The sequence below is a fragment of the Gekko japonicus genome, unplaced genomic scaffold, assembly GCF_001447785.1.
Source record: "Gekko japonicus isolate JY-2015 unplaced genomic scaffold, Gekko_japonicus_V1.1 scaffold170, whole genome shotgun sequence".
In the NCBI taxonomy this organism is placed as follows: domain Eukaryota; kingdom Metazoa; phylum Chordata; class Lepidosauria; order Squamata; family Gekkonidae; genus Gekko; species Gekko japonicus.
This window is the reverse complement of record NW_015160212.1, coordinates 161,593-173,720: the sequence shown is the minus strand read 5'-3', so window position 1 is coordinate 173,720 and position 12,128 is coordinate 161,593. Positions and strand designations below refer to the sequence as shown.

Here is a 12,128-nt window from a genome sequence, read left to right as displayed (position 1 = left end):
GCAGCATACAAGAGCTGTTTTACGTGGCCCAGCGTCTCCCTGATAACCAGGGCTTGGGCCTGCAAATTCATACGGTTACTGCTGAGGCCTGTGTTGTCACTGTGGAGAGAGCCTTGCACATATATTGGTAACTTCCTGTGGCGCTTTACAGCACACCAAAGGAGTATGGGATTACAGACGCCTGGAATCCACTATTCCTCCCATAACCCAGTCTGTAACGTATCTCTTTCACACTCCGCCCTCAGAATTCCAGCCCTCCTCCCTAAATGCCAAAAACATCTGAACAGGTTAATCTGCCATTTATACATGCACAGTCACTCAACTTTTGGTACACAGTTTTTTTGTTTGTCTTTTAACACAGTGCCTCCCCTTAACCCAAAAAAAACCCCACATCGATGTCCCCACTTACCTGGAAGTACTGCACAGCAGACGATTCCTCGGTACGCTCACTGAACACAGACTGCTCCACATTGTGGCCCCGGCAGTTTTTTAAGATATTATAAAAAGAGCAGAAGTCTAAAAACAGAACCAAGCAAGTGCCACTTTAGCATTCAAACGTCATCGCTGAGACCTGGGCCAGAACCTCTGGCTCGTGGGCGACATCCTCTCCGGTTCAGAAGGAGAAGCAGATGGGGAGGAGGGGGAGGAGGGGTGGGAGGAGGGGAAAGAGGCACAAGCGCAACCCCCCCACCCCATGTCTCTGTTCTCCAGCTTTGCCTCACCCCCCCCCTTTTTTTGGAACAGCAGAGGGTTCGTTTTATTCTCTGTTGTTTTCCTGGCCGAGCGATCACTATTTTATATGACGTGTGAGGCATCAGTTAAGGATTGTGTTTTTCAGTTGGGAACGTGATCGAGACCAAGGCTCCCTTCTAAGCTGTGGGGTCCAGTGTCCCCTCTAAGCTGAGTTAGTGTGAGCCAGCTCACAGCTTTTTAGCCTCCGGCTCACACATTTTTGTCTCAGCTCATGAAGGGTGGCTCCAGACCAATTTTTTGCTCACGAGACTCCACAGCTTGAAGGGATCATTGGGGGGGGGGGTATTTGGGGGGGGGGGGTGTCTTGTGAGTAAAAATTCTACTTTGTCAGCTACTGGCATTAAAGTTGTGAGCGAGCAATTTGGCTACAGCGAAACGTAGTTTGCTCTGGAGCCATCCTTCCTGCGCTGAGACAAAAAAACCTGTGAACCGGAGGCTAGAAAACTGTGAGCTAGCTCACACTAACTCAGCTTAGAGGGAACACTGATCAAGACATGTTCCTGGTGAGTCTCCCTTTTACTAGAAGATAAAAGGATGCCTCGTGTTCCAATGTGATGCGGTCAGAAATCCCAGCCATCACGATACCTCTGTTTGAAATCAAGAAGACAAGATGCAAACAATGGCATAAAACTGTATTTTACAATCAAAATTAGCACAGTCAGGGTGCTAAACCGTCCGTTGGTTCCAATACTCAAGAGTTTTTAATGAATACTGGTGCTTCCCCCCCCCCCTTTCCCAGCCATCTTTTAAACAAAGTTCCTTACAAAAATATTATGCATGAACTCCGCTTTTCCAGTTGCACTCTCTCAAGTTTCATGAACATAAAGAAACTCTGAACCTGGGACAGCGTTCCTGTAGGATCCAGAGGGCATACAGCCCCCAAATGTGCCACGGCTAAGGCACTAGCTCACCCAGTCAGAAAATCCATCCAGTTCACATTAAGGTGTTCCCAGGAGAACAGCTTGGAATTTCACAGCTCTGCACCCAACCTAACATTTCTTCACGGCTAGCTGGCAGACATTAACCCAGAAGTGGCCACGGTCCTTTCTGATCCAAACAGAGACCACGGCACTCCAGTCTTAGCTCTTCTATGCTGGTTCCCAGTTTGTTTCCCAGCACAACTCAAGGTGGGCTCTCTTCCTTTGGAGGTCTTCAAACAGAGGCTAGATGGCCATCTCACAGCAGATCACGAGAGGGAGGGCGGGAAGGGTCGCCTCAGTGCTTAGTTCTCATGGCCCTTTCTTACACGCCCAGCAAGATGCCGATCACCACTTTGGGGTCAGGAAGCAACTTTTCTCCAGGCCACTTTGACTGGGGATCCTGGAGGTTTTTGTGTCACCTTCTGGGTGTGGAACGGAGGTCACTGAGGCTGTGGAGGGGGAGGTATTTGTGAATTCCCTGCATTGTGCAGGGGGTTGGACTAGATGACCCTGGAGGTGTTGGTCTTAACCTTGGAAGCCCTATATCAGCATACCTCAAGGACTGCCTTGGCCCTTATGAACCTGCCCAGCCGCTACTGTCGCCTTCAGAGGCGCTGCTTCAGGTATCCCTAACTTCGGAGCCTAGGTGGGTGGCAACTAGGCTTACCAAGTACCTACCTTGAATCGGCGGGGGACACATACTTCTTGTCAGGAACATTCCCCCGCGGAAAACAAACACACCGCACCATGCAGTCGCCCAGAAACTTGATGGTACCAGCTCCATCGCCAGAGCATCGCCCAGCTACGTGCCCAGCGTGCTGGCGTAATGTCTGGGCGACAGCATGGTGCGGCGGGGGAGTGTTACACTGAGGGATGTTCTGGCTGGGAACCATGTGTCCCCCACCGAATCGAAGATAGGTACTTGGTAACCCTAGTGGCAACCCAGAAGAGGGCTTTCTTGGCTGGGGCACCACAGCTGCAGAACTCCGCCCCACCGAGGATATTCATCCGTCCCCTTCGGTTGCCGTCTTCCACCAGCAGGTTAGGCCTTTTTTGTTTCATTGGTGATACCTCCTCCTAACCAGTGTTTTTTCAGGTTTTTATATCCTGTACATACGATTTTATATCCTGTACGTATTTTAAGTCTGTTTTTAATTTTTTTTAATGATATGTGTGTGGGGGGGTTGATTTTAACGGTTTTACACGCACAAAGGCAGGATACAAATGTTGCAGACTTTATTAATTGAGTAAAAGAGCTCCTCCCCAACTCCATAACCCCATCTGAAGTATGATACTGCCGCCTCATCCATCTGATCTGTGCTCACTAGGCACCGCTGCAGCCATACTGGTTCTCTTTTGGACCCCAGGGGGTCAAAATACAGAAAGCGGGTGGGGAAACCCCAAATGAGACACCATCTAATGTGCCTTACAAGAAGTCTGAAATTATTTTTCCATGGTCTAAACTTTGTCTCCCCTTCCCTCGTATTTCTGACTCTCCTATCTTTGATTACATTCCTCCTGAGAAACTCTCTGAAAGGTGTAGCTGGATCGCTTTTCCCACTTACAGACAGCAAAGGGGCAGAAATGTCTGCTTGGAATTTAAAAAGCCAGAACACTCAAACTCCCAAGACACAGCCCAGCTCTGCCACCGCCCAGTCTGCTAGACTGATAAAGTCAGCCTAAAGATAACTACCTCTGTTTCCAGTAAACCATAATGGCAGATGTCCTTTCCCACAGATAGAGAGGAAAGAGCTGTATATGAAAGGAATCTAATGAAGTCTGAGTCCAGTGGCACCTTTAAGACCAACAAAGTTAAATTCTGGGTATACGTTTTTTGTGTGCATGCACACTTCTTCAAATCTTCTTCAGGATCTGAAGAAGCGTGCACGCACACAAAAGCTCACACCCAGGATTAAATTTTGTTGGTCTTAAAGGTGACACTAGACTCCAACTTTGTTCTGTTGCTTCAGACCAACCTGGATCTATGGAAGGAATCTGGCATGCCTGCATACTATGCGGAAGAAGTTTCATTTTTTTTTTTTAACATGGGTGAAGCATTCTACCCTACCCTTGCAATCTGAAATGATACGACCTGTCAGCAGGTGCATCATGTGGTGCTACTGATCCCAAACAACGTCACCGTTTCCCAGTCACTATAATGCAAAGGAGCTCCTCTGCAGACGGCCAGGTCTACTCTACCCTTTCTTTTTCCTTTCCTTTTGAGGTTTTTAAAAATATTTTTCATATGTGTGTGTGTGTGTGCGCGCACGTGAGTGTATGTGCACCTGGAAGTCATAGTGACCTCTGGTGACTGTTCCCTACTGGGGGCCTGGAGGATATTCAGAGAGGTGGCTGAATAAGGCCTGCACCCCTCCCACCTCTGGTATTCCTTGGAGGTCTCCCATCCAAGTCCCACAAACATATGGGTGCACCACATTAAGTACAACCATCAGAAAACAGATTTCACGTGCCAGATGCTACTCTTCGTGTTGAAAGGGGGAGTTTAATCAATTCATTGATTAAACTCCGCAGACTTCAGCTGCTGTTTTAAAACAACTTCCCAGTTCCTGGCCTTCGATACTGTACAAAAGTTATAAAATCTAACATGGTTACGTCTTCCATTGCCCTAAGCAGATTCATGTTCTACAGAATTCTTTGCCATGTTGATCGGCTATCTTTACTCTCCCCTATCCCTCAATTTTGGAATACACAAATCTCGAAAGCACAGTTAAACAAATGCAAACGAACTGGACGTGCACACTGTAAATTATGGGGGGGTGGGGGGGCGGTCAGTACAGAAAGATTTGGCAGAGGGAAAACAGCTGCTTGAGAGAAGAGGAAGAAGAGGAGATTGGATTTATACCCCGCCCTTCACTCGGAGTCTCAGAGCAGCTGACAATCTCCTCCTCTTCCTCTCCCCACAACAGACACCCTATGAAGTAGGTGGAGCTGAGAGAGCTCTGAGAGAAACTGCTCTTGATAGAATAGCTCCGAGAGAACTGTGACTGGCCCGAGGTCACCTAGCAGCTGCATACGGAGGAGTGGGGGATCAAACCCAGTTCTCCCAAATTAGAGTCTGCGCTCCTAACCACTACACCAAACTGGCTCTCCCTCTCTTGGTTTTGGACTGATGTGAAGAGAGACAACCTGCCGACATAAAAAACCCAATCACGTTTGTTTCTAGATCCACCGTAATGTACTGGTTACGACCTACATAGTGGCCTTCCCAGCCAAGGACCCTCATATCTTGAGAAGCGCCTTTCCCAACACACCCCTGGGTGGCAGCTTCAGTCCAAGACCATGGTCTGCTTAAGAGAGCCGCCCTGCAGCCAGACTAGATCAGCATCTGCCCACACAGGGCCTTTTCAGTTGTGGCTCCTGAGGTGGGATGGCCTTCCTCAGCATATCATTTTAGCTGCGCCTCAGTGGCAGAGCAAGGCTGAGCTATTTAGACAGGGCTGTTTGGGTTTCTTTGCCCTCAAGTCACTTCAATTTATGGCAACCCTGTAGGGTTTTCAAGGCAACAGACAAACGGATTTCGCCATTGCCTGCCTGCCTCTGTGTAGAGACCCTGGACTTCCTTGCTGGTCTCCCATCCAAATATTAACCAGGGCTGACCCTACTTGGCTTCCGAGGTCCGACGAGATCAGTCTAGCCTGGGCCATTCAGGTCAGGGCTAGACAGGCCTACCAGGTGCCTAAGGCTATTCTAATGTGTTATAGATACATCATAACTAATTGTCTCATTTCAAAACCACCACAACAGGGGTGTCAAACATAAGGCCCAGGGGGCGGAAGCGGCCCATCCAAGGCTCTTATGTGCGAGGGAGGGAACAGTAAACTACTTGGGGGGGGAGTGGGCGGAGCCTTTCCTAATGTGGCTTCAGCATGGTGGAACAACCTCACCTGCAGCAGTCAAGCAGCGTGGGAGCCTCTGCCCAGTACTGCACCGCTCGCTCTCCAGTCCACCCATGTGGGTTTTCCTTTGCACCCCCCCCTCCCAGCCTCCCTCCCACCTTTAAGACCAGCAAAGGTTTATTCAAGGTGTGAGGTTTCGTGTGCAAGGGCACACCTTCCTCAGATACACTGGCATGGGAGGCAGAGCAGGCAGACTCTGAATCTGTTCTGTTGCTTCAGACCAACCCAGCTGACCACCTGGACTCCACCTTCCATTCCAGTGTATTTGCACACGGAAGCTCATACCTTGAATAGACCTTCGTTGGTCTTAAAGGTGCCCCCGCTGGACTCTACATTTATTCTACTGCTTCAGACCAGCACGGCTGCCCCACCTGGAACTGTAATTGTGGATAAACGTTTTACATCATGACTGTCTGCTTCCTAACACTGTAAAGATGACGTACGTTACGCATAAAATGTTACATGTGTTTCAATTTCTCCCCCCCCACAATAAAATAAATTAAAATGTATAAAATTCATAAAATAAAAAGGCGTCTCTTCCCCTTTGTTTCAGCATTTCTAGCCATGTTACATGTTTCGCTTTTATTTCTTCCCACACAGAGACCACCGTCCAATGACATCTTTGGAGCCACATATTCGACACATTTAGGTCTCTGATGAAGGAAGGATTGACTCTTGAAACCTTCTACCCCCAAATGCTTGCTGGTGTCTAAGGATGTCCCCAGGCGACCCTGATCTTGTCAGATCTTGGAAGCTAAGCAGGTCCTGGTTAGTATTTGGATGGGAGCTGGTACTTGGTTGGGAGGTCACCGTGGAACGTTGCTTGCCTTGAAAACACTATGGGGCTGCCATACGTTGGCTGCGACCCAAGGGCGCTTCCCACAACCACCAAGGCGCTACGGGACCCAAATCGAGCTGTTCTGCTGTGAACCTTGGTTAGTACTTGGGTGGGAGGGCCACCATGGAAGTCCAGGGATTGCTCCACAGAGGCAGGCAATAGCAGACCGCCACTCAACGTTTCTTGCCTTGAAAACCCTATGGGGCTGCCATAAGTCGGCTGCGGCCTTCCCACAACTCTACGGGACCCAAATCGAGCTGTTCTGCTGTGGTCCAACACCGCTGCCCTCTGAAAAGATCAGCTGTACAGAATCTCCTTTGTAGGAAGACAACACACAAATCCGGCCCGAGGGGCGGGGGGTTAGTCAACCGTACAACCAGAAAGAACCTTTCCACCTTGAGGATGGTACGCACTGGAGGGGGTGGAGCGTCCAGCCTCTCTCCCGCAGCAATGCTGTGTCTTCCCTAGCACCGCGGCTCCGAGCAAACCCAACGCAAATCTACCGGTGACCTACCGCTTGGCGTCGCAAACTGTATAAGGACACTATTACATCCCAGCGTGATGATGAAGGACTGCTTGCCGACTCGGCTGCACTCCGTCTCCTTCGACACAGAACACTTGAACACGCAAACGTCGTCTTCTGTGGAGGGAGAAAGAAGGAGGAGACAGAGAAGTCCACGGCGTTACACGTTTCACATGAATTTATTTATAAGAAGCCATCTATACCCTGTATCAATCAATGGTGCGGCCTCACTTGGAATACTGTGCACAGAACTGGTCACCACACCTCAAAAAAAGATATTATAGCCTTGGAAAAGATGCAGAAACGGGCAACTAAAATGATTAAGGGGGTGGAACACTTTCCCTATGAAGAAAGAATCATAGAACCATAGAGTCGGAAGGGGCCTCCAGGGTCATCTAGTCCAACCCCTTGCACAATGCAGGAAACTCACAAATACCTCCCCCTCCACACCCGCAGTGACCGATGATCCACAAAACCCTCCATGATCCCTTGTGTCAGGCTCCCTGTGCATTTTGCATTTTACAGCACGCCTGTCATTGGGAGAGGAGGTTCCTCTATCGCTCTCTTTGATGTGGGGGGCGGGGGCTTGTCACCTTAGTGATGTCAAATGTCCTGGCTTCTCAAATGTCTGTGATCCTGTTTTCCTCACTAGGTAAAGGCTACGTGCCTATGGGGGAAGGGGGGGGGGAAGCTGACGGTTAGTTCTGGAGGGCAAATACCGTGGGGTGATTGGGTCTTGATCTTTAGTGCCTTTACTTGAATCCACTATATCTACAACCTTCCCACGTTTAACTTCAGTCCTAACAACAGATGTGTCCAGGATGGTGTCTATCAACTGTCTCAATAAAGTTAGCTTTAGAGATGTGAAGGCTCAGGAAAAAACTGGAAAAATTTAGAAAAAAACATCCCCGTCCCCCGTTTTCCCCCTGAAGGCTTTTTTTGTTTTTTCCGAAAAACTGGAAAAATTGAAAAAAAGTAAAGGAAAAAAAATTGATTATGGAATGTTTTATTTTAACATGATGAATAAAATATTTTAAGACAAGATGTTCAAATATTTTCCAAATAATTTCTAAAAAATATGCATGGTATCAGATTGATCTAATTTCTGTGCACTGAGGAACAAGCAAGTCCTAGGTTACAAACTGAACACTCTGATGCAAGAACAAGATGCATTTCTTTCTTTAGGAGGTGCTATTGTCACAAGAAAAGGTTTCAGTTTTGTTTTTGGATGTGGGTGGATATTCTGTTTGTAATAATTGTTTGGATACACTATATTTTTAATATGCTAATTGTGATAATTTCATGCCAAGTAAAAATGTCCATAGTCATATTTTATGTTCCTAAAGTAACAGAATGACTTTCAATCTGGAAAAGAAAAAAGAAGTGCTAGCATTTTTTTCTATTTTCCCGAAAATTTCCGTTTTTTCCTGGAAAAAAACCAAGGTTTTTTCCGAGCTTAAAAATCTCCGGAAATTTTACATCTCTAGTTAGCTTTCTAAAAACTGGCTGGTGTTGAGAACTGATTTAACCAGGAACCTGACACCTGGCCAAACTGGCCTGGAGAAAAATTGCTTTCTGACCCCAAAGTAGCAATCGGCAGTTCCCTGGGTGTGTAAGAAAATGGCCAAGAGAACTAAGCACTCAGGTCACACACACACCCCCGTGATCTGGCCAAGTTCACAGAATCAGTTAAAGAGGTGAGGGATCTTTAGCTTGGAGAAATGATGTTTGAGGGGTGACATGACAGAGGTTCACAAAATTATGCATCAGACAGAGAAGGTAGAGAAAGAAGTCCCTGTAGAAATGGCAACAGGTGAACCTATCCTTCTCCCTCCCTCCCTCCCTCCACCCCCAGTGGCGGCGGTGAGGCCAGCCCGCCAACCTTTCTCCTTCCCCCCTCCCTCCCCTTACTTGTCAAGAAGGAGGAAGCCATCGCAGGTAAGCCTTCTTCCCCGCCCCCTGCCTGGCCCCGACGGTGAGGCCTGTGTGGCTCCGAGCTCGGCCCGCCAAACCTTTGCCCTCCCCCCCAGGTGGTGGCGGCGAGGGATGTGTGGCTTATAGCCGCCGGCTGGCCAAGCCATCTCCCACCACCACCTCCCCTTCTCTGGCGGCGGCGGTGAAGCCGTTCTAAGAGCGTTCCCTGTGCATGCGCAGGGGGCGCTCAGTTACCTTTTGGGGGATTTAAATATCCCCCCTATATTTTTTTTTACAGTTTTCAGATTTTTCTGCACACCTGGGCATTGCCCCACGTGCGCAGGAAAATCTCCCTGCCCCCCAGGTGCGGATTTAGATATATAGATATGGAGCAGAGGTCCATCAGGCATACAGCACAACACCACACCATGGTGATGCAGGTTGAGTGAGGCATACCAGTTCTTCCATCTGTTCCTGCCCCTAAAAGTCCATTTCTTCTCAGCCCCCCCCCCCCTCCGTTTTTAAAAGAAAATCCACATCGCTCTGGAGAAAACAGAATCAATCTCCGTGGTGTCTTTTTTTTTCTTCTGTTGGTCAGACTGAAGCTACTATACCAGTCAATGCTCCCTCTAAGCTGTGGAGTTTTGTGAGCAAAAATTCTACTTTGTGAGCTACTGGCCTTAAAGTTGTGAGCGAGCGATTTGGCTACTGTGTAAATTAGTTTGCTCTGGAGCCCTCCTTCCTGAGCTGAGACAAAAATGTGTGGGCCGGAGGCTAAAAAACTGTGAGCTAGCTCACACTCACTCAGCTTAAGAGGGAACAGTGGTTCTCAAACTGTGGACCAGGACCCAAAAGTGGGTCGCCCACTCACTCACAGATGGGTCACAAGGCCAAGAAGGCAGAGGAGGCGGCACAGGGTGATCTTGGAAAGGCAGCACGGGGAGACTCAGTGACAGATCTGGGTTTGCCTTTGCACACCGGAACGGCCATGTTGCTCAGTGTTGCCAGATAGTTATTAATGTTAAAACATATAAAATATAAATTGTTGCCGTGTCAACAGATATGAGATTCTTGTATCTTATGCTGGGGAAGGGGGAAGTAGGAAGGAGTTAAGTGCCGAGCAAGCTCAGAAGCAGGTTCCCTCTTCGACAAGTTTGAGAACCCCTGCGTTATATCAACTGCAGGATACACCCCTGGGTGTACAACTTGATGACTTCTACAGGACTCAGAGCCTGTATTCCATCACCTCCCCGATTGTGGGCAGTTTCAACCGAAGTTTAGAAAGACTGGGAGCATTCCAGCAGGTCTGGACAGTCGGACGGGAGCACTGATAATCCACATCTTTATTTATTTATTTATTTATTATTAAATTTATACCCCGCCCTTCCCCGTGGGGCTCAGGGCGGCTTACATGGCAAGAAAAAACTTGCTAATAAAACATCAATACTTTAGTACAGTTAAAAACATAATATACAATTTAAAACCCATTCAAACATTAAAGTGCTCAAACTACACATTATTCATTCCGGAATCTCGCAACCACATCCACAAACACAACCTGAACATTCCCGGTAGGCATTCATAATAGATGTTAACAGATGTTTCTTCCTGTCCTCCTGGGGCCTAACCCCCCCCCAAAGGTGGTATATAGCCGGGGGGGGGCGGGGGCGGCTTTCCTGTTTCTGTCGCATCTCAGGTTCAGACCCAGATTCCCCCTTTCCTCTGCTCTGCATCGAGTCCGGGCCCAAAACTTGTAAGGTCATAGTTTGGTGTAGTGGTGAGGAGCCCGGACTCTAATCTGGGAGAACCGGGTTTGAGTCCCCACTCCTCCACACGCAGCTGCAGGTGTGACCTTGGGTCATTTACAAGTCCTTTCAGAGCTGTTCTCTCACGAGTAGTCCTCAAGAGAGCTCTCTCAGCCCCACTTACCTCACAGGGTGGGTGTCCATTGTGGGGAGGGGAAGGGAAAGGAGTTTGTAAGCCGCTCTGAGACTCCTTCAAGTAGTGAAGGACAGGGTATAAATCTCTTTTAAGCCGCCCTGAGCCCACTTGCGGGGAGGGCAGGGTATAAATACAAAAAATAAAATAAAATAATAAATAAATAAATAAATAAATAAAATCTTTCCTTCTTTTTCTTCTTCATACACAACCTCCTCATTTTATTTATTTCATTTATACTCCATCTTTCTTCTCAACAGGGACACAAAGCAGCTTACATTGTTCTCCTCTTCTCCATTTTAACCTTCGCAACAATCCTGTGCAGCAGGTTAGGCAGAGAGTGTGACTGGCCCAAGATCGCCCAGCAAGCTTCCACAGCAGAGTGGGGATTCGAACCCGTGTCAGACACTCTAACCTCTACACTACACTGTATCACAGCTTCCAAACGCTTTCAGCCCCAGCCTCTTGGTCCTGGCCAGCTCTTCTGTTCACAAGCTAAAAATTTTAGTAAATCAAAAGGAGTCTCAAAAATGGCTCTCCCCGGGGTTTCTTTCCTGGTGTTGGATCCCCAAGCATCGAGAATAAATCCACGTTTTAAAGAAAAGCAAAATTTATTTCAAAGCGTTGAAGACATACTCAAACACGTTCTTTGTTAGAACTGGGGATACACAGTTAGGTCAAGCATAATAAAGGAACTTCAAACAGATACAGATCCAATGAATAACTTTCCCGCTGGCGGGCTAAGGAAACGGTTGCGCGCCCAGTACATGAGAACCAGGCAGAACATCAGACAAAACACAGGTGCAGTAGTCCTGGGAAAATCAATAGGCAAGCATTACAGCATCTTCTCCCCCACACAACCTCCAGCAGTTATCTTGTGCATTCCAACGCAGGAGCAGGATGATAGAAAACAAGCCGGGTGCAACAGGGAAAGGATATGTACACAGAGGTCACAGAAAACAGAATGGCAGCATGCTGACATACTGCCCCCCTTAAAATACACTTACAACACACCTCCCGGCCTGGGCGGGAGACCTCCCGGGCTGGGCGGGAGACCTCCCGGTTTGTCCGGGAACCTTCTGTGGAAACTACGGATCAGGTAAGGGGCCCGAATATCCCCTTCTTCCACCCATTCGCGGTGCTGGGGACCGAAATCAACCCATTCGATAAGGTACCAGAGTTTACCACGTTTCACTTTACAATCAAGGATATCAGCTATTTCAAAATGTTCATCCCCTTCCAATATGACAGGCGGAGGAGGAGTAGTCTCTGGTCTCCAAGGAGACGGTCCAGGATCCTTCTTCAATAGACTCATGTGAAAGACA

The 12,128-nt window shown here is 48.2% G+C and overlaps 1 protein-coding gene across 3 annotated transcripts in view; it reads right to left on the bottom strand.

Moving 5' to 3' along the window:
* Positions 1-12,128, bottom strand: part of CARM1 (coactivator associated arginine methyltransferase 1) — an 89,720-nt gene that overhangs the window by 53,163 nt on the left and 24,429 nt on the right. For all 3 annotated transcript variants that reach the window (XM_015409915.1, XM_015409924.1, XM_015409932.1), the window contains exons 2-3: positions 6,943-7,068; positions 410-516 (exon numbers count right to left, since the gene is read on the bottom strand). In XM_015409915.1, coding sequence (XP_015265401.1) covers positions 410-516; positions 6,943-7,068 — 233 coding nt within the window. The remainder of the gene's footprint in view (positions 1-409; positions 517-6,942; positions 7,069-12,128) is intronic.